The sequence below is a fragment of the Colletotrichum siamense genome (assembly GCF_013390195.1).
Source record: "Colletotrichum siamense strain Cg363 chromosome Unknown KSG_Cg363_contig02, whole genome shotgun sequence".
In the NCBI taxonomy this organism is placed as follows: Eukaryota; Fungi; Ascomycota; class Sordariomycetes; order Glomerellales; family Glomerellaceae; genus Colletotrichum; species Colletotrichum siamense.
In genome coordinates this window covers 5,847,013-5,874,103 of record NW_023501015.1, presented here as the reverse complement: position 1 = coordinate 5,874,103, position 27,091 = coordinate 5,847,013, and the positions used below count along the sequence as shown (strand labels likewise).

General features: G+C 52.0%; 9 protein-coding genes across 9 annotated transcripts; 6 read left to right on the top strand and 3 right to left on the bottom strand.

Annotated features, from left to right (window-relative positions):
* Positions 1-30: 30 nt before the first annotated feature.
* CGCS363_v003529 (putative transporter) lies at positions 31-2,599 on the top strand (the record flags this gene model as incomplete). The annotated part of the gene is made up of 15 exons (XM_036635378.1): positions 31-273; positions 333-494; positions 559-666; positions 724-794; positions 848-958; positions 1,015-1,084; positions 1,141-1,183; positions 1,238-1,328; positions 1,381-1,511; positions 1,572-1,977; positions 2,027-2,098; positions 2,151-2,197; positions 2,252-2,325; positions 2,381-2,511; positions 2,575-2,599. 15 exons carry the CDS (start codon positions 31-33, stop codon positions 2,597-2,599), a joined length of 1,785 nt encoding a protein of 594 aa, XP_036499324.1.
* Positions 2,600-4,161: 1,562 nt separating this feature from the next.
* Positions 4,162-4,583, top strand: CGCS363_v003528 (uncharacterized protein; the record flags this gene model as incomplete). The annotated part of the gene is made up of 2 exons (XM_036635377.1): positions 4,162-4,220; positions 4,358-4,583. 2 exons carry the CDS (start codon positions 4,162-4,164, stop codon positions 4,581-4,583), a joined length of 285 nt encoding a protein of 94 aa, XP_036499323.1.
* Positions 4,584-4,862: 279 nt separating this feature from the next.
* Positions 4,863-6,160, bottom strand: yteR-3 (Unsaturated rhamnogalacturonyl hydrolase YteR; the record flags this gene model as incomplete). Its single annotated transcript, XM_036635376.1, has 2 exons — positions 4,863-4,964; positions 5,018-6,160. The coding sequence occupies 2 exons, from the start codon at positions 6,158-6,160 to the stop codon at positions 4,863-4,865; spliced, it is 1,245 nt and encodes a 414-aa protein (XP_036499339.1).
* A 2,312-nt stretch (positions 6,161-8,472) lies between these two features.
* Positions 8,473-9,416, top strand: CGCS363_v003526 (AB hydrolase superfamily protein; the record flags this gene model as incomplete). Its single annotated transcript, XM_036635375.1, has 4 exons — positions 8,473-8,662; positions 8,710-8,875; positions 8,928-9,332; positions 9,410-9,416. The coding sequence occupies 4 exons, from the start codon at positions 8,473-8,475 to the stop codon at positions 9,414-9,416; spliced, it is 768 nt and encodes a 255-aa protein (XP_036499338.1).
* Positions 9,417-9,825: 409 nt separating this feature from the next.
* dokA (Hybrid signal transduction protein dokA) lies at positions 9,826-13,717 on the bottom strand (the record flags this gene model as incomplete). The annotated part of the gene is made up of 3 exons (XM_036635374.1): positions 9,826-10,558; positions 10,616-13,232; positions 13,372-13,717. The coding sequence occupies 3 exons, from the start codon at positions 13,715-13,717 to the stop codon at positions 9,826-9,828; spliced, it is 3,696 nt and encodes a 1,231-aa protein (XP_036499322.1).
* Positions 13,718-14,959: 1,242 nt separating this feature from the next.
* On the bottom strand, positions 14,960-16,125 carry CGCS363_v003524 (SH3 domain-containing protein; the record flags this gene model as incomplete). The annotated part of the gene is made up of 3 exons (XM_036635373.1): positions 14,960-15,880; positions 15,940-16,040; positions 16,089-16,125. The coding sequence occupies 3 exons, from the start codon at positions 16,123-16,125 to the stop codon at positions 14,960-14,962; spliced, it is 1,059 nt and encodes a 352-aa protein (XP_036499321.1).
* A 3,797-nt stretch (positions 16,126-19,922) lies between these two features.
* CGCS363_v003523 (uncharacterized protein) lies at positions 19,923-21,224 on the top strand (the record flags this gene model as incomplete). Its single annotated transcript, XM_036635372.1, has 1 exon — positions 19,923-21,224. One exon carries the CDS (start codon positions 19,923-19,925, stop codon positions 21,222-21,224), a length of 1,302 nt encoding a protein of 433 aa, XP_036499337.1.
* An 859-nt stretch (positions 21,225-22,083) lies between these two features.
* CGCS363_v003522 (putative FAD-dependent monooxygenase) lies at positions 22,084-23,388 on the top strand (the record flags this gene model as incomplete). Its single annotated transcript, XM_036635371.1, has 1 exon — positions 22,084-23,388. The coding sequence occupies one exon, from the start codon at positions 22,084-22,086 to the stop codon at positions 23,386-23,388; it is 1,305 nt and encodes a 434-aa protein (XP_036499336.1).
* A 1,631-nt stretch (positions 23,389-25,019) lies between these two features.
* Positions 25,020-26,710, top strand: CGCS363_v003521 (uncharacterized protein; the record flags this gene model as incomplete). Its single annotated transcript, XM_036635370.1, has 3 exons — positions 25,020-25,158; positions 25,316-25,484; positions 25,609-26,710. The coding sequence occupies 3 exons, from the start codon at positions 25,020-25,022 to the stop codon at positions 26,708-26,710; spliced, it is 1,410 nt and encodes a 469-aa protein (XP_036499335.1).
* Positions 26,711-27,091: the final 381 nt, after the last annotated feature.

The following is a 27,091-nucleotide window of genomic DNA, read 5'->3' as shown; positions in this document are numbered from 1 at the left end:
TTCCGTTCCTTCTTCGAGTTGCCGTCCAAAATGTCTGCCCAGCAGCAACCGACCAACAAGCCCTCGCCCGCAGGGTCCATCACGTCTTCGGACCACGCGGGCGCAGACTCCAAGACCGGCACCGGCAAGGATGTCCGAGACGCAGTTCCCCCGACCGCTCCGGCTTTGGCGACACAGCAGACGCAGCGCATGGAAGCCGCGCTCGGCGACGCTATCCTGCGCTTCTTGAGAATTCGGAAGGGCCCAAAGGCGGAAGAATATGATCTTGACGCTGTAGGTTTTCTTCACGCTACATCGATGTCTGAATTTCTAGCTGATCAGCAGCATCAAAGATTGCGACGCAACCCAGCATCTGGGACTCCGAGAATCTGGAAGAGTACAAGGAGGCTTACATCCACCCACAATGGGAGAACAAGGAGGCTTTCGACCCCTCATTCCGCTGGACCTGGAGAGAAGAGCGGCAAGTACGACGCAAGGTTGATTGGAAGATTATGGTGAGTTTTGGCAAGCATCGCACAAGCCTTTGGTGTACGCGACTGACTGACTTGAAACAATCAGGTGTGGTGTTGCGTCATGTTCGCTGCTTTGAACATTGACAGAAACAACATCAACAACGCCGTTTCTGATGACATGCTTCCTGATCTTGGTCTCACTCGCGGTGACTACGTGAGTACATTCGCCAACCTAATGCTTCGGGCCCCTTACAATGCTAACACAGAAAAGAACCTTGGCCAAACCATCTCCCGAGTCGGCTTCCTTGTTGCCGAGCTTCCATCTCAATTGATCTCAAAGCGGTTCGTCAATCTCGGCCGACAAGTCAAATCTGAGGCTCTTCTGACATGAATAGTATCGGTCCGGATCTGTGGATCCCAATTCAAATTTGTCTTTTCAGTACCGTTTCCGGCCTGCAATTCTTCCTCAAGGGACGGGCGTCATTTCTTGCCACCAGATACCTGATGTAGGTTATGCTGTACCTGGTTCTGCATGATATTTTATTGACTCGGACGAATCTAGTGCTACCTTCCAAGGTGGCTTCATCCCCGATACAATTTTGTACCTTAGCTATTGGTATACGGGCACGTCTGTGAGTAACTTCAGTGAATGACAAGGCTTGACGGTCTTTTGCTTACCCTGACTTAGCTTCCAATTCGTCTGGCCTGGTTCTGGATGTCTTCCCAAATTGGTAAGTGGTGCAACCAAGGACAAGATTCAGTTCAGCAGCTCACATTCTCTGCAGTTGACATTGGTGTGGGTTTTGCCGCGGTCGGTCTTCTGTCTATGAGAGGTATCTTGGGCTATGAAGGGTGGAGATGGATGTTCCTCATTGAGTGAGCTATTTTGCTTCGAACCAATGAGCCCTGTGCTAACTTTCGGCTCTAGGGGCTGCTTTACGTTCAGTGTTGGACTGCTCTCATTCTTCCTGATGCCGCAATGCCCCGCCCGAACGAGGAGCTGGTGGAACCCCAAGGGCTACTTCAAGGAAAAGGAGGTGAAGATCATTGTCAACTCCGGTGAGTATACCACACGCTTCAACTTGGGACAGACCTGCATCTAACCTCCATATCACCCAGTCATCCGTGATGACCCCCAGAAGGGAGGCATGTACAACCGACAGGGCCTGTCCGTCAGGCAGATCTGGGAGTGCTCCAAGGACTACGATATGTGGCCGCTGTACGCCCTTGGCCTGCTCTTCGGCTTGCCCAAGTACCCGGTCAACCAGTACCTCACTCTCTCCTTCCGTGGTCTCGGTTTCAACGTCATCCAGACCAACCTGCTTTCGATCCCGAACATTGTTGGCTCCAGCATCACGATGCTTCTCATCACCGCTTTGAGTGAGCTGGTGAACAACCGTAGTTTCGTGTCGATGGCCGAAGATGCTTGGTTGTTGCCTTGCTTTGTGGCGTTGATCGCATTGCCAGACCCCATCAGCCCGTGGGCATACTTCGCCATCGCGACAGTTTTGCTCTCGTTCCCTTAGTGAGTACCAGATTGACTGACGAAGGCTGCACGAGCTAACAAGGTCTAGCACCCATCCCATTCAAGTAGCTTGGACGAGTAGAAACGCAGGTTCGGTGCAGAACAGAACGGTATCTGCCTCGTATGTCTCTCCTTTCTCTCTTGAAGTCGTCGCTTCGCTGACCCGTCCTTAGCCTTTATAATATGTGGGTGCAAGTCTCTGGCATGATTGGAGCAAACAGTGAGTCTGACTCGTCACCCGTGCGACAATAGAAGGCTAACTTTGGTCACCAAGTTTATCAATCCAACGATGCTCCGCGATACTTCAAGGCAAACAAGGGCCTGTTGGTTATCTGCATCTGGATGTGTGTAAGTCATCTCCGTCCCTACGCTTTGGAAGAATAGGTGCTCAGATTGTTTGCAGATTGTTCAATACCCATTCACATTCTTTTACTACCGATGGAGAAACAACCAAAAGGCCAAGCTTTGGGACGCCATGTCCCCGGAGGAGCAACACAACTACAGGACCAACACGACGGATGTGGGAAACAAAAGGTGAGCTACCTCCCGCTTGCAACTTGAACTCTGACTGAATAATGTTAATAACGCGTTACCCAGGCTCGACTTCCGCTTTGCAACGTAGACTCCAAAGTTCTACTGTTGTGTATCTCGGCGGCGAACCGACAGTGTTCGTCTCTTGTCTTATCGCACTCTTGGATTCATAGACGACCAAAGACGAAGGAAGTGCGTGGTCCATGGTCCTCCCCAGATAGAATCAAAGTGTCATTTTCATTGTCTGACGAACAAGTCCATTTCACGAGCTACGAACGGGGACATTTGCCCCGGGGTTATCGTCAACCTATGCCAGTAAGTGATCCTTGCCAGCCGTGTCTCATTCCTTAAACCGAGCCGGCGGGATGAGTGATCCATGGTAAAATCACAGACGCAGGCGCCAATTATTGAAGTCTTGTTATTGTAACGCGCGCGTCAAGATTAACTCCTCACTGAAACGCTATTGCCCCTTCTCCAGGTAGGACAGCCCTTGCTTGGCTGCTCAGCTGAATCTTTTAAGGCTTTGAAACAGGAGCCGCCGGGGTAACACCAGCACCACTGCAAGGTGTCCGCATGTAACCGCAGCCCTGTAAGGTCGGTTTGATGTCCCCGTAACTCTAATAACGTATGGTGATATTCCGACAGACCCGCGAAAAAGAATCCTTTTGGAAGATTCCACCCCGGATTCTTGCGGATACGTCTTTCTGGGGCCTGTTAACGGAAGGCTTGGAATGAACTGGCCAAGGGTCATTAATTCTCACTCAGTTGATCTGTTTGAATTAGCTCTCTTCTTATCGGGTGCTCTTGTGGCTCGTATTCAAGGTGATCCCGCCGTTGCATTTCTTTCCCACTAAGTGTACATATTTGCGGACACAAGTGCACTCATCCCGCTTCCGCGCTCTCCTTTTGAGCGCTTGAACGAGGCTTTCCGTATGTGCTCGGCTCCAAGTTGAGGCGACTTGAGATGACAAGAGAATAGCTTTTGCCGTGGAAGTCTCCTCCATATTGCTTGTCAAGGCCCTGAGATGGGTGTGTTGAGGCTTAGTTGACCTAGGGCAGGAGCCTCTGGAGCATTCCGAAGTGCCAAGTCCGCTCCTGCCGTGCGGGAGGCTCCGCTGCTCCCATCTTCGGGCTGCTGCAAGGTAGCAAAAACAATGTAACGGAATGGTTCAGCAGGCAAAATAGGCTGCCCCTGTCAAAGACAGGATTTGCAGATTTTCGCTCGTGAGCGACCGGCTCAAGCCAAGCGAAATCTGGAGTCATGAACCCTGTATGTCGACTGTCGTCCCATTGTGACACATGCCATGAAGCATTTCTGATGGTTGCGCGGTAAGCTTAGTTTGGCACTAGGTTTCGCAGGGATGTTGGGGTCTGCCACCGAGAGTGTCGTACTCCTCGGGGTTAGCGATGGATGCTACGCAGCAAAACAACGAGCACCCATCGCCAAGATGTTTGGAGAGCAATGTTACGAGAATCATGGAGAGATGGTAAACAGACCATTTTCATTTGCCAGTATAAAGCTTGGTCGAACCCGCGGCGACTATCTTCAAGATTGCTTCCATCCCAGCGACAACTTTCTCATTCTTCCAACCAACCACACTTCTTATTTTTCTTCAATCTGCTGCGCAGAAACTTTCAATCCAATCTTTCATAATGAAGTTCTTCTCCATCATCCTCTCTGCTTGCGCCGCTGGCGTCCTCGCACAAAACGGGTATGTAAATGTGGTCGGCCGCGCCGCGCCTCCTTTCTCGATTGCGTTTGAAGTCTGCGGGTTCCTTGGCTTTCTGTGGCATATAGAACAAAAAACCTTTGCCAAAACCACAAGCTAACCCAAATTTTCTCCAACAGCTGCGGCTTCCCCGATGGACCGGATTGCAAGTCCCTCGGCAAAGGCGCCAACGGTCTCGAACAATTCGCCGATCCCGATGGATGTTGTCTGTTGCCCCTTCGTTGCGGCAACGGAGACGGTGGCGAGAGATGCGAGCGCGTGAGCGGCGCTAGTGCGGGCGACACCGGTAACAACACCAACACTGGCAAGAAGACCAGGAAGAACAACGGAAAGAGAAGACTCTAGGCAACCAACATACTGGAGCGACAAACAAACCAACAAGCTCAGAAACACAGCTGATGGTGTCGCACAAGCACCTCATGAACAACTCAGACAGTTCTCTCTTTCCTAGATAATTCAAAGTGACAGGTCGAAGGGACTTTTAAAATCAACTTTTTCTACGTCGCCAAGGACCTGAACTTCAAATATAACATATACCACCCGTGATGGAATTGTTTATTTGCCAATTAGTCTCTATAGATCTCCCTTTAAAGTTGTAATACTATAGCCTGTCTATTTCCTGGCCTATTTCTTCGCTTCCAAGTACAATTCATACTCGTAGCTTGAGAATAAGAAAGGCGCAACTCCTTTGAGGTCTGACTCAAACAAAGGCTGGCTTGCATAGTACTGGGGACATGTTAGCATGTGCTTGTTAAGAATTATAAAGAGAGCTTTCTCACCTCGAATGTGCCGTTCGAGCTCAGACTACCAGTCTGGACAGTCCACTCGTATAGAAGGGCATTGTCGTTCTTGCGGACCTCGGCAAACGTGTCCGTCATGAGCTTGTAACCATCCAGAGCAGCTTTCAGATATTTGTCCCCTGTGATGTAACCGAGACGCACACTCTTAAGCAAGCCATAGACGAACATGGAAGAGCCTGAGCTCTCGATGTAGTTGCCCCACTGGCCCTCAGTGCCGGGAGTCATAACCAGCCACCATCCCTTGGTCTTCTTGTCCTGCGCTGCGACAATGGCATCGGCGACGGACTGCAGGTACTTCAGCAAGCGCTCGCGACCTGCATGGTTCTCTGGGAAGAGTTCCAGGGTATCAACCAGGGCCATGATGTACCAACCGACTGCACGACCCCACACATGCGGGGAGGCACCAGTCTCGGGGTCAGCCCAGATAGCCTTCTTGCTCCAATCAAAACCATGAAGCGGGAGACCATTGGTGCGCTCACGCTCGGAGATGGTTCCGGCATCAATGAGGTCGTACTGAAGGGCAATGTCGTCCCAGGCAGTGGAATTATCAGCATCAAATTCGTGGGTCCAGCGAGCATAGTACACATCCAACATGTAGATGCCATCCAGCCACATCTGATCGATGTAAACGGGGTACCTATGGTAGAATCCTCCGGTGGGCGTGCGGCCAGTGCGATCGATTTGGTTGCGCAGAGTCTGGGCAGCTATCTTGTATATCTCGTTCCCAGTGAACTTGTACAAGTCGAGGAACGTGTGGCCGAAACGAATGTCGTCAATGGAGTTGCTGTTGTTATATAGAAGGATCTCTCCATTCCATGCCGGATATAGAATGACATCTGCATAGTGCTTGACATAGTTGTAGTACTTCTCATCGCCGGTTCGGTTGTATGCCAGAAGAATGCCGGAGTAGTATGCTGAAACGGTATAGGCGAAGGTGGGTTCAACGCCGTGCTTGATCTGGGAATCGGCCATCCACGTAAGGTATCGGGTCTCCCCTTTGAACTTGGATGTCTTGATCTTCTCATCCGGTGGAACTGTGAACCATCCATTTGGAAGGGAAACGGAAGCGGCTGCGAAGATGGCGCTCGCCAACGCAGTCGCGACAAGAGTCGAGACCTTCATCCTAAAGGTGGCTGCGAAGTTCTCTGATAGACACGATGAGGTGCTTGCCGTTCTATGAAACAATTGCCTACTTGTACCTACGCTTATTTATACAAATTTCCAGCCATATCAAGCTACCTCGACAGAACTCGTCAATCTCGTGAAGTCGCAGCCGACAAGGTTCCCCTCACTGACCAAGATCGGCCAAGACCCTGCGGTCAGTCTTCTTCTGCTTATCCGACGCATTGTCTTGAGCTGCAGCTGCGTGTTCCATCGTATATCTGTCGTATGCTTGGACTAGTAGAGAAGACATCATCCTACGCCGAGTACCGAGCAGCTTCATGCTGTTCCACAGGGACGGAAAAGCAGACCCTGGCTTAGACTGCGGGGTCCAGGGTCGGTCTTTGCGGGGAAGCCATTGGGGGAGCTACTCGCGGCGGGGAACTCGATGAGCTTACCTTGATGCTTATTTGCACCCTAGAGCTCATTGATAAACTTTCCTCTGTGAAGTTTCTACCTTTTTTGAACGACATCCCTTCTTTATTAACGCCCAGGTAGCTGGCTTGGTTTATGGAACGAATGAGATTCTATGACATCCGCGGCTGTTAAAACCGTTCCTTCCATGTCGGCATTCAAATCTGTCTGCGAGTAATCACGGATGCCGGCACAGCGCAGCTGCAGTCAAACGAGAGCGGGAGGTGAGTGCCAGTCGAAGGTGCGGCTGGTCCCAAAAGACCGTCAAAAGCTTCCTAATCTCTGTGATCGACTCCCTGGAACAATTTATACACCAATCAGCGCTTTATCCCGGATTGGAAGATCAGGCCCTATCTGACGGGCGAATCGATTTATTTCCCTCGGTTGTTTGTTAGACCGGACTGCCTGCGTCAGATCCTTGGCACTATGTCCAATGTGACTGGGCAGCGACGCCTTTCATATGAAAAGCCCTGCAGCATCGCCATTTTGCCAAGACAATGACCTGAGCCGTTGGACACCGCCGAATGGTACTTGGAACTTATCCGCCCACCTGGTAATGCGTTGAAACCGGGTCTTTTCCGCGTCAATCGATGAAATAGTTTGGCTCTCCGTACGTCCAGAAATGTACCCATTTTGTGTCGCCAGCAAAGTCTTCAGATCATAAAAGTATGCTAAGCCCTGCTGGTTTTGAATGTCTCTTCAGATCAACCAAATAATTAATATAGACAGATAGACAGATTCTTCGCAAGCCGGTGGTATGGCGCTGCCATCTATCAGCCATATGCAATAGACCATATTTCATTGAAGTTCTTCAAGCATGTCATTGTGAAATCAAGGCTCTGTTCTGAATATTTTTCTCACGGTCAGTCCCATGAAGGTGTAATTACGACCTCCGTTTTCGCTTCCGAAGTTCCGATCAAATGCCGGTTTGATGGGTCTTGCCGGCGATTGCCGGGAACGGGCAAATCCGCCGGCCATGATTAAGCATGAGACAACCGGTCAAAGTCTTTTTGAAAGCATGCGCACATTCTCCGCAACAACGACTCTCTTCATTCTCAACTTTGCAGTCTAGAATTGTCGGTATCAATTCTCCAAAATGAGTGAAACCAGGAAGATCTACACTCCGTTGCGTTGACAGCGTCCACCCCGCAGTTTTTAGCCCGAAAAAGGCAAAAAAAGGGGCTTTTTACCGAAAAACCACCAAATCGCCCTAAACTTCGTCTACTAATACCTCTATGCGTACGCAATGCGCGTAAATAAAAAATATATCAATCGATAGCCCTCGATTAGGTAATTATAATAATATCTTTTTTATTCTCGCGCATTACGTACGCATAGAGTTATCTAAGTGTGAAGTTAAAGCTAATTTTGAGGGGTTTTTTAAGCGGACAGTTCAACGCAACGCGCCGGGGGTTTCGTTTTTTCTTTTTAGCGTTGCGTTAAGTGTCCGCTAACCTAGAAACCCCCTTAAAACCCCCTAAACTTCACACTTAGATAACTCTATGCGTACGTAATACGCGAGAATAAAAAAGATATCATTATAATCACCTAATCGAGGGCTATCGATTGATATATTTTTTATTTACGCGCATTACGTACGCATAGAGTTATTAAAACGTGAAGTTTAGGGGGTTTTAAGGGGTTTCTAAGCTAGCGGAAAATTTTCCTTCCGGGTCAAACTTGGGGGCGGACGCTGTCAACGCAACGGAGTGTATCAGCCCATTCACCCATCTGTCCGCCAGAAGCTGGACCCCGAATATGTTGCTCTCCATGACAGCATCATCCAATTCATAGAGCCCTCAGAAGCTCAGCCATGGGATCCATCTTCGCGATTTGATCCGAATCCTCTTGCGCATGTCATGCAGAAGCCATCTCGAGTTGGTAAAACCTGGAATGAGGAGCTCGGTGGCGACATTCAAGTACGCGTGTTTGTGCCTGAAGGCGAAGCGCCCCCGGGAAGATGGCCATGCTTAGTGTGGCTGCACGGAGGTGGTTGGGTCAATGGGGGATTAGACAGTGAGAATGGATTCTTGACGCATGTTTGCAAACGTGAGCTCCCGTTCTGAAGATGCGAGGCAGGTGTTAACAAAACGTAGACGTCAGATGCGTGGTTGTCACCATCAATTATCGCCATGCCCCCGAGCACGTCTATCCCGCCGCTGTAGATGATTGTCTGACTGGACTTAGATGGATGGTTCAGCCTGCTAATGCATCGCGTCTCAATATCAACACCTCTCTTCTGACAATCGGCGGTCTTTCGGCGTAAGTGAACCATCGTGTGATCCTGTCCTCATTCTGTTACTGATAGTAACAGCGGTGGGAGCCTTGCTGCTGTTCTCACAATGAAAGCCTCTCTAGAGAACGTGGCACCAGCCCCCATTTCTCAAATTCTCATATGTCCTGTCATTGACAGTACTGCCACAGTAGAGACTGTGTGGTCCTCTTCCAAGCACGTTCCCTGGCTTACGCCTGGACGAATGACTTGGTACCAAAACCTCTACTTCCCGAACCATGAAGACAAGAAAAACTGGGACGCATCGCCATGCTTTGCACCCAAAGACATTGTGGCACGAAGCCCAAAGACCTGGATTGCTATTGCCGAGATCGACCTCCTAGCGCCCGAAGGTCTCAAGTACGCAGAGCAACTAAAGGATGCCGGTGTCGAGGTCGAAACCAAGGTTTACAAAGGAGCCACGCACTCAGTGCTGATTCTTTCAGGGTAAGATGTGAAAGCTCAAACGTTCTCTCCAGTTACTGAAACTTTCCACAGCGTACACCAGATCAGCCAGCAGTTAGTTCATGATGCATGCAGAACGCTTGCCGATGGTTTCGGTTCAACATATGATCCGTCATCGGCCCCCATTTGTTCTCAGGCTTGATAGTAAGACTGGGTTACCATTGGATCATCCATAGTCTTGGAGTTTTACCAATCACGACTTCAGTGTGAACTTGTCATTCGTTTTTAGCCTCAGACCGGTTTGCAGACAAATCCAAGTAACTCGACGACTTTGAGGGGCTTAGTTGTGTGGGTCAAGATGAAATCGTCGAGGCTGAGAGGGAGAGAACAAGTTCCCATGTGTAGCTGTCCTGAGTTACCAGAAGGAGAATTGAAATTTATGATTGAAAACCAGTTCCATCTAGTCGTGTTTAATATTTTAAAAAGGAAACCAGGAAATGGTGTCAACAAATCCCACCCAACCCATAGATCATTATCATCGCCCGTGCGTCTCAGCTGCCAACAACAGCGTCTTCAACTCCGCAAATCGTACCGGCTTCGGCATAAACACATCAATACCCACAGATTCGGCGTTCCTTCTTGCGTCAGCGCTGGCAAGACCCGTCAGCGCGATAACATTCGTCGGCGGTTGCATCCGGTGTTCGCGCTCAAACTCCCTGATATACCTGGTTGCTTCAAATCCATTGAGTATCGGCATGCTGATGTCCATGAGGATGAAGTCGAACCGACGCGGTCTCTCGTATTCGGGTGCGTCTTCTGAAATGTGGACGCCCGAAGCTTCTTTGAACCTGTCAACCGCTTCTTGTCCGTTTTCTGCCTCCTCGTACGAGTAGCCACACTTCTTCATGAACATCACCAGAAGCTTCAGGTTGATCTTGTTGTCATCCACCAGCAAGACGTGCAGCTTGCTGTCTTTGCGCTCCTTCAAGTCGGTCCCGCCAATTTCCTTGACTTGCACCGTGCCTAGCGATTTGCTGATTGCACGAGACGAAACTAGCTCCTCTTTGACCTCTTCAGGAGGTTGGTCATAGTGTACGATGACTCTGTCGTCTGGTTGTGGTGTGCCCATCGGGAGTTCCTTGATCGTTGGCTCCATTTCGGCATTTGATGCGGTGACCGAGATACTCTCTCCGTTTGGCGCCTTTGCAGCCGCTTCTGCTCTCTTTAAACAATTGCTGAAGACCTTGGCTAGCTTTCGCGGACCACAACTGCATCGAAATCAGCGTCATATTCTTAAGGCATTGAGAATGAAGAGCTTGACTTACGGTTGTGGTATCACCTCAACGATCTGAGACATCTGGCCTAAGACCTTTGTATGTTTATGAGAAATCTGAACCGCTTCTTCCGCATTTTGGCAGACAATAATGATCGGAACCTTTCGTGCCGAGGGCGTTTGATGGTCGCGGAATCGCTTTTCGAGTACCTCAATAGGAGGTGGTTCGCAGTAAACGAACATGTCGGCGTCTGACACGTTTGTGTTGGTTTCTTTATCTACCTTCATGCCGAACCAATTCGAGCAAGTGTTGAAAAGCACCTCGTTGATCTTGGAAACTTGTCGGGTGACAGACGCAGGCTGTGGTGTGGTATATCCGTTCAAGAGCACAAGCTTCTTGCCTTTTGTTTGTTCCGCGACCGATCGAATGGCCTCATCAGGTTGATGAGCTGCTGGGTCAGAAACAGGTGCGAGCCGGAGATGCACGTCAACCTCTGTTCCCCTGCCTTGCTCAGATTTGACTTCTAGAGTGCCGCCAAGAGAGTCCACAATCTGCTTGACGATGCTCAAGCCAAGGCCAGTACCAGGCTGAAATGAGTCTTCCTGGCTAAAGGGGATAAATAGGCGGTTTTGCTGGAAATCGTCACTTATGCCCTTGCCAGTATCTGCAACCCTGATCAGAGCATTGACCTTGGACCCATCTGACCTGGCTTGACCGGTAAGAGAAACAAGCACAAATCCTGACGTGGTATACTTTAGAGCATTGCCAAAGAGATTCATAATGATCCTGCGGAGAGCGCCTGGTTGCGTCTTCACCATCCATGAAGTCTTCGGACAGATGTCAACCAACACCGAGACAGGCCCGTCGGCTCCCGGAGCTTGGTACTTGCCAATCTCGATGGGTCCTCCGAGTTGACCTGCAGTTGTTTTTGTTGATCCCAGCGCGGCTGCGCCCGCAAGTTTCTTGAATGAGTGGCCTGCCGCAATAGCGTCGACAACTTCCTCCACGAGAACACCGAGATCCACTACTGCCGTCATGCTCAGACTCTCAAGAGAATCAGAAGACAGGACGACGGGCCTGTTTTGCCTTGCGCTTTTTCTCATTTGCGCACGTCCCAGTCGATTGATTTTGCTATAGTCGAGAACATGGTTTAGAGTATCGAGGAGCGTCTTGCCGCAAGTAGAGATGGAGTTTACGAGGCCCGCTTGGTATGTATCGGTATCGGAGTCCTTGAGAAGTTCTGCTGAGCCTAGAATTCCATGAAGAGGGCTGCGCAGCTCGTGACTCATGCTGGCAATGAATGTCGTCTTTGCGGCCTCGTTCTTCTGCGTGTTGATACGTCCAACTTGAGTCATTATGCTGTTGCTGAAAGCTCGCAGATAGGAGAGGTCTTGGTCGAGGTTCATCATACGCCCAGTGACTGACGTCCACAAGAAGCAACCTCCAGCAAATCTGTCTTCACTGTAGTCGAAAAGAGGAACGAAGACCACAGACTTTGCGCCGGGAATTTTCTTGAGAAGCTCTTCGTGGTCCATCCTGATTTTTCGGCGCCTGTTTCCTTCTCCGGTTTTCTCGCCTGCCTGGGGCCCTGTTCTGATGAGCTCTCGGTCGCTTGCGCTGTCATCTTCTGAGGAAACACCAGCCCCGGTTTCAGTGAAGGACAACGTTTTCCCCATCGGGAACATGGCAAAGTACTTTTCGAGTGTTCCAAGCGAAAGGGGAGGGCCCTGCTCCATGCCAGCGCGTGTCTGCTCATCAGTGATGGAGTAGGACAGGATTTTACAAGGCCTCGCCGCGGGTGATGTGTCGGAGTCAGAGCTGTCGAGTCCCACGCCTTCAGAGCCTGAAGTGACTGGTAGCGACTGCTCGTCCTCGTCGGACGACTTTGATCCTCCCATCCTCATGGCCTTGCTCAGCTGTCTGGAGGTTGTGGTTGTGGCACCCAAAAAGACGACACCGTCAGCGAGCGTCGAGCGTCGCAAGATGTCAGCCGCACGGTGGTAGAGGTTCGATATACTATCAGGCTTCTGCTTGTTAAATTGCTTGAAGTTGTTCCTCGGCGGCGATTGTGGTGGAGAGTTCGGCGCCGCCTGTCGTAGACGTGTCGGCAGGGACGATCGAGGGGATCCGGATCCACGAAAGTAAACATTGGCTGTCGAAAGAGGGCGCTTCGAAGAGCTGAGCGCCATCTCGGGAGGGCGAATCGTCGTTGGGTTCGGGGATACATCGTCCTTGGCCAAAATGTTGTCGTCGTTCAAAGTGAAGCAATCCTCAACGAAAGCCGCCAATCCCCGAACGATACGCTCACCCTTGAAGCGATCCACACGGTCCCTTGCCCATTCTAGGTGCTCCATCACAGTCTGGGCAATGCCCTGCATGAACTTGATCTCTTCGATTGTGAGTCCATCATGAGGGCGCTCATCCGACACAGCAAAGGAGCCGATTCTGTGTCCGTTTCGGGAGAAAATTGGCACGCCGGCATAAAATCGAACACCAGGCTCCGACAGAACATACGGACGGGTTGCGAAGCGTGAATCGTAGCGGCAGTCGGAGACGATGAGGCCTGGGACGGTGTACGGCCGATCCTTCGGGGAGTCTATCGCGGTGCAGGTGTTTATGAGGGAATGCTCGCAGACAGCATCCGGGCGGGATAGGATGGTTGCGCCGACTGTTTGAAGTTTTCATGGTCAGCATGACGGCACCGCAAGAGTAGGTTCCATCCCACGACTCTGCAAAGCCGAGGGCAACCCTTGGCACAGGCGACAGAATGGCTACTTGGAGCCGTCTCCTGGAGAGAGTCTACATACGCCATAGGTCGCTGTTCGTGCTGTTCACCGGTTCTTCCGCAGCCTCGCTGTCGAGCTCTCCCAGCTGGATGTTTCGAGTGGCCTCGGAAAGGATGGTCTGAGTGGTAGAGTCAATCAGCGATACCATGGCACGCCTGACGTCGAGCTTGAGGACGGCCAGCTGGGAGAAGGCCGTGAGAGTCCTGTCCGGCGACGCCTTGGCCTGGTAGCCTGTGCTCTGCAGATCAGGCGCCGCGATGCTGTCGACATTGGTGGCGACGTTGAGAGAAGAACCCTGGGCGACCTGCCAGCTCTGGAGGTATCGCTGAACCTCCCGCTCGCGCTGAGCCTCGGTGGAGGTTGACATCGGATGCGCGCGAACAATCGGTGAGGGGTAAGACGTTGCGGCGCGCCTGGGATGGGTTCTCGGTGTGGCCTCGGTGTTGAAGCAAGCTCACATCAGACGTCTCTCTGCATTTCTCAATTTTCCATTATTTTTTCTGGTCTGACATTTGCCTCTCAGGGTAAGATTGACGCGTCCCCGCCCCCTCGGCCGAGTTTTCGATCTACCGTGCGTGTGGGTTGTTGCGGTTGGGGTTCTAGAACCCGTTCGGGGCGGTCGACGTGGCGACACGTTCGTGGAAAAAATAACTCGGCTAACCTCATGGAGCGTGACATCATCCCTCGTCCAGTGAATCTCGATGAATCGGCCGAGGCTCCATGTTGCACGGATATCTTAAGCGATGCCTCGATCTATTCGTCCGTTCCACCTCGGGGGGGTCCCCGGCTCCATGCGGAGCCTATGGTGTTCCAGGACGCCTATCCGATGTCGCCAGTGACAATGACTCGTTTGGATCAAGTTGCCCACGCGATCCGCGCCGTTCATTACTAGGGAACTGACTAAAGTCTAAGACAGCTGCCATGTTCACGCATCTGGCGACGCCTCCCGGTTCTTTGGCTTGTCTAACTGGCTGTATCTGCATGTCCAACCGGCAAGGGTGAGACTAAACAGCACCGACGTTCCGCAGTGCCGGTAAGCCGGAGCCTCAACCTCTTGCTAGTGAATACTTGATGGACTTTTGGAGATGTGAAATTCGGTGTATTTTGTATGACCTTGGCTTGCGAAAACAATGGTCAAACTAGGCCGCTTTAGCCGAGGATGCTTACAGCCAAGACATCATGGCCCCCTGCTCTTGGGCACGTGCACTGAAGATAGGCGGAACAACAGGCCCGCAGTGTTATCTACTTCTGCTCTAGCCCCTGGGTTAGCGCCCTTCATTGTCCAACACACAGCATTTCGCACTCCGCTTCTTCGTCTTCTGCGGGTCAAGATGGTCGGGAATTAAATGTTTGACAAGTGACAGCAATGATACTCTGTCACCTGTACAATGAAACGGTAGGAGGCTAAGTTAACACAAATGGAAAGTACTAGGTAAGCATCGAATTCATTTTCATAGTGTGGCGTAAACCTCTACAAATTGGATGTGGCTGGGATCAAAAGGTAAAAGAAGCATCGAATTCAAAGGCAAAACTGTCCTAGACATGAAGCGAGACTAATGACTTCTGAAATCCTTCTCCAAGTTGTCGCCCAATACCGGGCTGCCCACATTCAAATCATGTTCGACTGATCATCCAGATATAACTGGGCAGGCTTTTCCGATCTCTGCCTCTCAGATTCCTGTCTTTGCAGGTGCTGTCTCGGCGACGTTTGCCTCCCGGCCCTTGTCTCAGAATGCTGTGCGCCGGGCTGCTGACCTCTTGGCCGTTGTCTTCCAGATTGGCTTCCCTCGTATCGAAGGGCCTGCAGGCGTTGTTCCGCAGCGTGCTGCTCCTCATTCTCTCTGGACTGCTGCTGCGATGTCATCGTGCCAGTCTCAAGTCTGGACCGAAGAGGGCGTGGTGACAGTGCCACCAGGGGCACATCCGCATCATCGAAGCTAGAGCCGGCGCTTCTTTCAGCTTCCAACCTAGGACTCGGTATGGCCGGACTTTGAATGCCAATCGGCAAGAACATGTAACTTCCAAATGCATTCATCTTGAGAACTTCCATCAGCGGCGCAGCGGCGGGAGGAGGCTGAACTACTCCTGAGAGGAGCTGGCCCGCAGAGTACGGCCATCCGTACATCTTGTCATTCGCACCCTTCCGTTCAGCCATCACTGAGCCTTCCAGAGAAATCCCAGCAAAGAATCCCTTGGCTTTTGAGTAGCTGTAGATGGCCGCGGCACCTCGTCGATTGGCAGCTCCAGCAGCCTCTGCTGTGCGTCCGAAGGGACCGGCAGCCAGCGACAGACTGCCTCCGAAGCTCAGGGATCCTGCTTGAGAAAAGGTCTTGACTGCGTCGGAGCTGTTGAGAACAAAGACAAAATCGACAAGTTCAAGACCGATTTGACTTCCTATGCCGGTGCCGGCAAGGGCGACGGCGGACGGAGCGCTCCATAAACCATTCGGCAGACGGGCAACGACAACTCCACTACCAAATCTGCCCGATCCAAAGAGGCCGGCTTTGAATACAGTGATGACTGCGAGACCCTGTCGAAAGATTTGTGTAAGCGGCGCTGCCCGAAGGTCCGATTGAAAAGGATACCCACCTTAGCTGAAGACAACACTTTGGCTGGAATGACTCTGTCGGGGCCGAAACGCCTGGCATCAACAAAGGATGTCAAAATCTTTGCACACTTCTTGCACTCAGCTGGGTGTTGTCAGTGTTTGTACATATAATGTTTGAATCTGAACTTACCCTCCATAGATGAAGGAAGTGGGTTGTGGAAGCCCATGATGATTGAGACTTCAAGCTCGATGCGTCAGAAAAGGATAGTTACAGTGTTGTTGGCAGTGATGCATTCAATTTCTTTGCTTTAAGCCTGATTTTTGTTGCAGACTGCCGAGTCTTTGCCATATTTGTAGTAGATCTGGCTGTCCAGCTGTTTCAATGCCGCCCTCATGAATCGACTTCCACTTCGGACATCTGGAGGTTGCCCTCACTGGGAAATCAGAAGCGACCCAGACTCATCCAGGCCGGCCGCGTACATCATCACGACTCGATTTCCTTTTTCGAGGTTTTCCCCTCCGTTCATTGGACTCAGCCTCCACGAATCTTCACATGCATTGACATCTGCCGTTAAAGGGTCCAACGAACGTACATGCCGTTGACGTGCATCTGTCTGTGTGTTGATAGCCACACCTACCAAACGGGTAATGAACCGGTTTGAGAACATGAGATGAAGCCAAAACCAGAGTATTCTCAAGTTCATCCGTAAGCGCTGATAGGCCAGCGTGCCCTGCGGGGAAAGAGACTGCGAAACGTCAATCACGTAAAGAAGGAATTAGACTCTGGAGCCCTCCGAGGCGCAGAGACGCAAAGGGCATTTTGCGGCTGAGCTGGAGACGTTGCCGAAAGCGGCTTGTAAGTCGCGATGACAACTGCCACACCACATCTGTGGCTCCCACCGGCATCTGAGAGACTTTGATCCATGCCGTGGGGAACACCGGTCAATGTCCAGCTGAAAGCCTGTTATGAACGAATCAGATCTCATAATGATAAGATCGTGGCCCTGGGATGTGGAGGCTGTCTACTGACAGTCTGTCAACCATTGAGTCATTGTTCACGAAGATACTTTCCGTGATGGCAGTGCTCTCGGCAGGTACGGATCATCGTTTTCGTGTTTCTAGACGCGGAGATAATATCTGATTAACAAGGGGCTTTGGAGATGAGAAATCATTCACATGTGGTTTTGATGATATTAATCTAGATGTCATTATCACACTCAATCTGGGATGGGTGTTGTCGCCAAGTCCCTCATCTTTCATCTCTTCCTGATCCCTCTCAACATGTTCAGCGCATTTAGCCAGTCAACTGCCAGTCTAGAGAGCCGGGTCGCAAGTCGGCGGCAATATCGTCGGTCAGCTTTGCTACCGGCTGCTCTCAGCATTGTTTCTTTCTCTTTGACGTTGGTTCTTGTCCTCTCTGGTCGGCAGGCTGATCAGGCGAGCGACGTATACTTCCTCTCGGTATGTTTTGTGAATGGAACAGCCATTTTAGCTTGCTCTTACATAGCGTTTAGATAAGTTTGACATCGTTGAACCAATCCGGCACAACCTCTCGAGTGGTTCAGGCCCCTGTTCAACACCACGCACTTGCGGGCCGCTCACCTGACCCCGATCCCTCACCAACAATACCAAATCCCTTGGAAATTTTAGAGAACCCAATAGGCGCTCTTCAAGGAGTTGCATCTTCTATACCAAATCCGTTGGTTGTTCTCGAGAATCCGGCAGCCCTGGCGAGCCTAATTCCGAATCCAGCCCAGATTGTTGGGAGCCTTGAGTCTGCTGTTCCAGCAGCTGCGGGTGCCATTGGTAGTCTGCTGGGAAACATCACGCACGGGATCGAAGGCGAAATTCAAGTTATCGAAAAGGCCTTCATAGATGAGATCAGCTCCATCATTGGCATCAAGAATCAGTACACCTTCTATGTCGCAAATGTTTGCATGGGGATGCCCCTAAACGAGTCGTCGAGAGGAGCATCCGGGCCCATGTCTGCATGTCCTCGATACAGCGAACAAGGAGTTGGTAAGACACGAGGCCTACAATGATGACGTGTCTTAAGAGGAAATCTTTGCTGATTAGACTTAGGAGTTGAGGATCTCGTCTCCAAAATCCCAACGAAGATCCCCCTAGGAGTGGCGAACATTACCATACCATTCTCTGGGCAAATTGCCGACATCTTCGGCTCCTTCGACGACATTCTCTCGGCACTCGGAAACATTCTTTTTGCATTCTACATAATAGCCCTTGTCGGAAACGCATTACTTATCATCAGCTCAATTTCGGGAGTGGTTTTCAGATCCAGTAAGCTGAACATGCTGGCGAACATTCTCGTCTCACTTTTTGCGACTGGATCCCAGATAAGCATAGGTGTAATCACCGTCACCTTGGTTCTCGCTGTTGGTGGTACGATTGGAATGTTAGGGAGGAACTTGGGCATTCATGTCGAATATGGCGCAAAGGCTTTGGCGTTTATCATTCTCAGTACCTTGTTTACTGGTGCCGCGGGGATTTACTGGTTTGCCATTGCCTTCAAGATTCTCTTCGCAATACTCAATCATCAACGCCAAGAACTGATGGAGAGAGCCGCGAAGACTGAGAAGATACGGGTAGGAATGGTAGTCTAAGAAGACGATTGAAGGAGGCTATCGTCAGAGCCTGGAGCCTGACCATACTCGGGCACAATTAGGGAGCCAATTCCACCTATGCTTGATGTTTTCGTCTTTCCCTCCCGATGGTGGCCAATGCTTGACCGCAATCCTAATTTCATAGAGCGGGAGCTAACGGGACGGGAACCACTCGGGAGCCCTACGGGAGCTAGGCGAGTCCTGTGGTGGTGGTGCATGTCTCGGTATTGTGTGCGGGGATTCCGCGTGTCAGCTAAGGCCGGACACGTTGCTATGAGCCACCAAATTGGCATCGTCCGAGAGGTCTACCGTAGAGCTGAGCTGGCAAATGAAACTTGAAGTCGCAGGCGTGGCAGGTATGTAGGCAATACCAGTCCACGTCCATCCATGCCTGTTGGCCGGGTGCCATGATGTTTTCGGTCAGAGAACCCCTCGACTTGAAAATTCTGCCAAGGTCAGCTGGAAACTTAGCTGTTTCTCGTGTCCAATAGCAGGCCTTTGAATACCAAGCAGGCTGACATTGCGACCGTTTTCTGCCGTCGAGTGAGACATGCATTCCATGACATTCAGGGTCTGACATCTGCAGCCGGCCTAGAACCAAGAGTGGCCATATTTTCAATGAGCTTACGGTGTTCATTTCGCTCACAGCGCAATAGCCTTTCTGAAAACATATTTCGAGCTGTTTGGAGAAGATAGAAAGGTTCGGAGGCAAGAAGCCGGTTGTATTCAGCTCGCGGGTAGATTGTTTGGATGCCGGTTGCAGGACAAGGCGTATTCCTACCACGTTTGGCTCGCGCCAGGATGCCTGCCCCCATGCTCCCATGCCGCCCAAAAACTCTGAAGTTGAGACATGGATAGTACCTTCCCTATTGTCCATGCTCTTTTCTGCGGCGCAATGGCAATACTTCTACTGCTGATTTTCGAGTGAGATCTAGTCAGATTGCGATAGTTGATCATTAATGGCCTGCAGGGTTTAGAGTGTTCGATCGTCGATGTGAAATCACCTGAAGAGGCGGAAAAGCTGGTGGTACCTACGCATAGTAGTGGTATGTTGATCAGAAGTATAGTTTCAGGAGTTGCGAGGTCTCAGCACAGGCATTGATGAAGCAGTTGGCTGTTCATTTTCGTTGCATCTGGCCAGCTCTACGCCACGGCGTTCAGCCTGTCTTATATCAGCCCATATGCTGAAGCCATCACTGTCGCCTCCATGCATACATGCATTTTCCATTCCAAGACTGGGTTGGTTGTCAGCTTCTACGCAGACTCGACCATGATAATTCGGTCAACAATGCCGACTGCTGCCTTCTACATAAAGGTGCACCTCCGGTCCAGCTGGGTTTGCTTTTCTTTCCTTACCCTTTCTTATCACATCTTCATCCCATCATCACTATACATACTTTACCATGAAGCAATTCACTGCCCCCGCTGTCTCCATCAGCCTCCCGCCAGGCTTCACCTTCTCTGAATCGGCGCACTTTCAAGAGGGTGCGGTTCCCAACGTCAACGGTAAATCCGCGTCCAACGGTACCAATGGACACAGCACCAAGGGTACCAACGGTCACAACGGTGTTGCTGACCTGAAACCCCCGGTATCCACCCTGGAAACCCCTGACTTGGAGGTCCTCCGCCATTTTAAGGGAACATTCAAAGGACTTGGTTTCAACACGATCTTCCGCCCAAACAACACCAAGGCTGGTATCAGTGAATTGCACGTTCCGCCTCAAGGCAAAGATGCTGGTGTTACGGACAATATCTTGCAGTTGAATCTGACGGCAGAGACTCAGGTCTTTTCCACGCCTCTCTCCAGTGATGGGAACGGAGCGGTACCCAACCGTGGCTTGGACGATCAACAAGACATCGGACTTGATGGAATCTCATACGTGCAAACAATCATCGATTTGACGGAGATCAAGAATGAAACCGGCCAGCCCGTCATTCATTTCGAGCCTGGTCTCTGGATGCGCGTCCCCAAGACGGAGGACCCGGCCCTTCCTGCATCTTACGCACGCATGGGATCTATTCCTCATGGGACTACAATCAATGCCCAGTGCTTTGATGAAGCAGTCACCACAGATGGGGCACCTACTATCGGTAAAGTGAGCATGATCCCATTTATTATCGGGACAGTCCAGGCAGGGAGCAACCTACAACACTTCGACAGCATGAAAGCCAAGGACGATGCCACGCACCGCCTCCCCCAGAATCTGGACCTCTTCGTCAAAAACGGCAGCATCACTCAGGCTATGATCGACAACCCTAACATCATCTTGGGTGAGGTCAATGAGAAAAAGAATATCATCAAATCCACCACTTTCACTGTGTCGACTGATTCAAAGGCCGGCGGGGGCACGAGCAACATTGGTTTCCTGGTTGCTGGTAAGGGCACCACTAATGGACCGCCCAGCAACGCGGATGCAGTGAGCATGAAGGCGACTTACTGGGTTTCGACTGTGAGAGCTGAGGTTGAACTCAAGTTGGGGCAGTCGGGGACTGTCTCACCGGCAGCCCATGGCCAGCACGATGGAGTCCCTACATTCGTTGTGGAGGAGAAGATCACTACGGGAAGAACCGTGACTGTCGAGTACACTCAGATCCAGTACTCTCAGACTGTCATGCTCAACTTTGCTGGCCTCTCTTGGCCTCACATTAGCGTTGCCACTCTTGCTCCGACTGACATCCCTCTCAAGGATGCGATTGTGCGTTAGAGTAACTGGTAATAGCATGATCAGACAGGTCACAGGAGTACACCCGGCATAGGGATAGACGTTGAGACTATGTGGTGCAACTTGGAATGAGCGAAAAGAATGAGGGAGAGTGTTTGAGATAGCTTTCAGTAGAAAAGAAATACGAATGTGTTTCGGGAGACCTTCTAGAGTAATGGAAGTACCTAGTTTACTCGGACGATTGAGCATCTGTCAATTTCATTCTCATTTGTTGTCGGTCATGAAGCATCGCAGCACGCCCCGGGGCCTCATCGCGACACATTCATGGGAAGGCCAGTAAATCGAATGCCTACTTCAAGGAAATAACTTCTGATCTGTTGATATAGCAATCTCACTGTCCCGCAACAAGCAATGGCACAAGAGCAACATTCGTTGCCTTTCGAACATCAAGCTTCTCATGAGTTCTGTGCCCCCTCTGCCCGCAGTGACCGTATGAGGGATCTCAGCCACCAAAATCTGAGTGGCGTCGACTATAGAGGCTAGTGCCGAGCGATGGTCCTCATCGCCGACCCGGCACACGCGGCAGGTGGGCGGAACCGCTCGGCCACGGGTGCGACGCTCGGTCCCGAAACATTGTGGCCGTCTCACCAGCGACCGCTCAACCGTCAGAACCGGGTCCGGTCTTTGGCAAATTTCCATGTATGACCCGACTTCATGATAAAAGTCCATGTCCGGATGTGAAGATGTCTTCAAATCAATACGCGGTTATAAATGCCACCGACGCCTGGTCTCTTTTGCGTCTTGTTCTCTCGCATCATCAAACTCAACACACGCACCGAGTCACGACGTTCTTTGGTTACGAGCATTCTCAAACCTTACTACTACCAGTAGCAAAGCCATCATGAGTTCTTCACCATCATCACGCATCATAATCGTGGGCGGCGGCCTAGGCGGTCTCGCCCTTGCTCAAAGCCTCAAGAGCGCCAACCCTCCGATCCCATTCCACGTCTTCGAGCGAGATACTTCGGCGGCTTTCCGAACCCAGGGCTACCGCATCCGCATCTCCCCTGATGGAGCCGCTGCTCTCCAGAAACTTCTCCCCGGCCACCTCTGGCAGGCCTTCGAAGCAACCTCCGCTCCGATGCAGCCAGGGTTCAGCCGAATGGATGCGAAGACGGGCGCGCCCACCGAGTGGGCAACGCCTCTTCCCGGCCCGCCTCCCAAGACCGGGGCTGGACGACAGGGATTCCAGGATGGCAAGGCGTACAATGTTGACCGCGCGGTTCTCCGCAGCATTCTGCTGGAAGGCTTGGAAGAGCATATTTCATTTGGGAAGAAGTTTCACAGCTACATCACGAATTCTGAAGGCGAGATTGAAGTTACCTTTGGTGATGGAACCAAGGAGACAGGCAGCCTCCTTGTCGGCGCGGACGGCACTCGCTCGGCTATCCGACGACAGCTATTGCCCAACTTCACCGTGTTGGACACTGAAGGTCGAGCCGTGTTTGGAAAGACCTTTAGAACACCAGAGTTGGCGTCTGCTGTGCCTGCCGAGATTGTCGGCGGCATGTCACTTACTGGAGAGTCCAGCGAGAGCCCGGTGAAGCTCTTTGGCGACAACATGGTGTTCGACAAGACCCTAGACTCGGTCATGAGGACGAAATACCACATTCCATCTGATTACGTCTACTGGGTCTTGTGCTTCCGCGAGGACGTAGTGCCAACAAAGTCTGAGGAGCTTTTGAGATTCGACCATGCCCAATCGGCTCAACAGGCACAATCCATGGCATCGCCGTGGCACTCGTCGATACGTACGCTGATCGAAAAGCAAGATGTGGAGTCCGCATCTACCCTTGCTTTCCATACGACCTCTGAGGAGCTTTTCACATCGTCTTGGAGCGAGTTCATCAACTCTGCTGAGGACACGCATCCAATGGTCACATTGCTTGGAGATGCAGCTCATCCCATGTCACCTGTCGGAGGCGTTGGTGCGAACTCCGCCTTTCAAGACGCTGCCGACCTGTTCGGAGCGCTGGTTGAAATTTCCTCCGGCTCGAGGCGGACCCAAGACAAGATTGCGAGGTTGAAGGAGTACGAGCGATCGATGGTAGAGAGAGGCGTGGTCATGGTGAAGCGGAGCACTGGGGGCGCAGGACACATGTTCGCCATGAGACCTGTGGCGGAGCTCAAGCCGGTGACGCATTGAGATTCAGCTCGGCGCGTGGGGTCTCGTGAGGTAGCGTCAGTAAACATTTCTGTACATAGGGGCATCTTAGTCATTTGAATATCCAACACCCAAGTACTTCTTGGCCTCAAGCGAACAGATCCTGCGCCAATTGCGCATAACGTTGAAGAGACTCAAGGATGCATTGCCGAGAGAGACAGCTGGAGAGACAGTCCAGTGGCTCTGACTCAGAGACTCTCTCACGTGCGACTGGAAGTGATGACTAACAAAAGGAAAATTCGAAGGAATTTCCAGGCCCACTTATGAGAGAAAAATGAAATCATTCTGGGTCGGTGAAGAGCCTGTAACCTGACCGACAAGATTTTGAAGGCAAGCAAGGTAAGGCTCTCTTTGAGACTTGACGGTGAGAGACTGGGGGACAAGTTCGCGGATTATGTCGGGCAGGCCCTGAGTGGTTGGGGAGCAGCAGGATCCTGGTCGGTGCAGAGTGGTAGTGTCCCAGACCCCTGGGCCGGACAGGAGGACGGAAGCATGAAATTTTAGGTCGCCAATGGTGAGTCGAAGACTGGACGGCAATGTGCGACATAGGACGAGTTGTTGCTGAGCTCTTTTGCTCTCACGTTGGCTTCAAGAGGCTCTTCTTTCGTTGTGTGGTGTTATGTTGGCTCGTCGAGATCCATTTTCTCCGATTAGGATCGTGCCGGAGGAATCCCCTGGAATTTTGTGTTATTTTTAGGCCCATCGACCCCTCATTTGTGCTAAGACACAGATAAAATAGCGGCTGCACCCGCACACATCCAGACGGTCATCATGCCAGGCACTTCGTGATCAACGCATCAAGCATGTTTGGGCTCTTCCTAACCGCTCTCGCAGGCTCTTGCAGGCCGTTGCTATATGAAGCCAAGGCCGTCCGACCTCCCAGCTCCATAGTCACAAGTTTTCTGCCTCTGCCTCGGAGCAGATAAGGCGGGCAAAAGTGATTGATCAGCCACCCCGGAAGGCCGGCGAAGGTTCCGCCGAAAGAGCGGTGACGGGTCCCTCGACCCGCGCTGGAACCCCCAAGAAGCCCTTGTTTGCGCTGGGACAAGAAATGTCTGGTTGAAATCGCGGCGGGTGGGGATGAGCAGACTGATCACGACCATTGACATGAGAGCAGACGCATGGCGGTGGAGGTTGGGCATCATGTACACCGCGCATGATCCATTTTAGCGACGTGGCGGAAAAAAGAGCAACTGGCTGCCAACAGGGCCGGCCGCGGGTTGACGAGACCGCCCTTCTCTGCTGCCTCCCTGACCTGAATCCCTCGCGAGTCGCCCTGCCTCCCTCTCTGTCCAGTGCCCCCTGAGTCCCTCCCACATCGGTCAGTCGGTCGGTCCATCCAGCAGCCCCAGACATCGGCTGCGTGCTTTCTGGTTGGGCTCCTTGCATTGCATTGGCTCAATTCACGTCCGATTCCGACAGCTCACCTCTCTTTGCCCCCCAGTCATAGTCCCCGTCTCAGTCCAGTCTTGCTACAATGACCGATCATCCTTCTTTCTTTTCCCCGCCAGAGCTTCTGACCTCTCAAGCGGCACCTTGAACCATAAGATATCCCCTTCTTTGAATCCCCTCTCTTTCTTCTCTTCTTCCTTTTCCGTGGGATGTGGCAAGAGATGGTGATCGGGAACCGAGAATTTACGACTTTCAGGAGTAAGAGTACCAAGAGCACTAAGAGTGACTCGGGGAAGGACTCGGGAAACGGAGATGATGCGTCAGTAGGCACGCATGAGAGCTCGTATGAGCACCCTCTGGGTGAGTCGCCCAAACACCACCACCAGCGCACCACGAGATGGGAGATCCACGCCGATGGGCCTTTGGGGGCAACCAGGCTGTGACTCTTCTGTTGTTGTTCTGCCACGCGACAAATTGAAACGTGGTTCTTTTTGCTGACTTTCGAGACCATCAACAGCTCGCAAGGGCTACGACATTGGCCCCGCGTCGCGGCTGGAGATAGGCGATGTCTTCGAGTTCCTATGGGCCGACTCGCACGAGTTCGAATGGGAGTGGAAGTGCCTTGGATACACCCGCTTCATTGTCCTTCGACATAGCGACACGTTTCCGCACTATGTTATCTGCGTGTAAGCATCTTTCTTCTTCATCGTCGTCGTCGCTGCGTTGCGACTCACTCCGTTGTTTTTCTTCAATCATCTTACCCCTCCCTCCCAATCCTGTTCGCTAACCCGATCGGCTCCCCGAAAAAAGTCCCATCTCCACCCCCACCAAGAACGACTTCCAGAAGCCCGGAATCGACTCGAGCCAGCAGGGCTACGTTTTCGAAGAGAATGATCGGACGCCGCCTTTCGACAAATTGCCCTTCTCGCCGGTGGGCATGCAGCTGCGCCCGGGCAAGTTCCGCGTCAAGGAGAATTCGCGAGCCAATTACGCCGATGTCCTCGAGGTCGATCACGACGCGCAGGTCATGGTCGTCGGCGACGTTACCCGCTATTTCGACCGCGTGCGGAGGAATGTCAACAAAGCCGTCATGCGCAACGTTCTGAAGAGGGCGTTGGAGCAGTACCGCCAGGGCAAGCTGGTCAGCAAGAAGGGTGCAAAATTGGAGGCGAGTGTGATAAATGGTGGTCCCGATGACGACGACGACGAGCCAGACTACGACCTCGAAGGCGAAAGCGAGCGGGAGAGGACATCTCCTGTTCCGGAGATGACTTACCACGTCAACGAGTCCTTCGTGGGATCGAGGAGGTCACTCGTCGAACCCCAGCCGCGGAGGGATTCATATGCCGACGCCGCGCGGAGGGAATCGTATCATCAAGCGCAGTCTCAACCTCGTCATGTCCCCAACGCCGAACCCGTTCCGCCTCCGCCCGCGCCTCCGTTGCCCGACATGGGCTCGATGGGACCCCCGCCTCCCCCTGCTCCCCCCATGCCACCGCATCTCAACAGTATGCCCCCGCCGGCTCCCCCTATGCCGTCCCATCTGAATAACATGCCTCCGCCGGCTCCTCCGATGCCGCCTCACCTGAACGGCGCTTCTCCGGCTCAGTACAACAGCATGCCCCCCTCACAGGCGCCCTCCATCCGGAACCTCGATCGGGACGACGCGGCCTCCATCCGTTCCTTCGCTTCCGACGCTTCTCGACAGAGAAGGCATTCGCGAAGAGAGGAGCGAGAACGAGAACGAGAACGCAACCCGCCACCCCCCAGGCCCGAGGCGCTCGAGCGAAGAATGTCTAACCACATTGACGGAGCATCTCGGCCATACCGCCAGCGCCTCGAGCTCCCCCGGTCCCGTAGTCAACGTCAGGAGGGATCCGTATACGACGTTGCGACAGCCAGGGCAGATTGACTTATCAAAAGGGACTGGAAGATGTCTTGGATTGAAATTTTGGCACGCGGTCGGCGGGGGATAAGAGGCGCGAATATTTTCGGTTGCATTTGATTAACCACCCTGGGAGTCAGATGCGCGAGCGCGCGCGAGACAGAATGAGGGCGGCTCCATGTTTTTTACGACTATCATCATTGACGATTGCATGTTTCACTGCGGCACAGACACACTCACAAATACCTACAAACCAAATAACGAAGAATCCGCCCAGCATTAACGGACTACAATTAGAATTGTTTATGACCTTTTCTTCTTCTTTCTGGCCCTAGCCATCTACTACAAGGACGGTACATTACAAGACAGTGTACAAATGATAATGAAAAACACAGCGCAAAGTTGTCT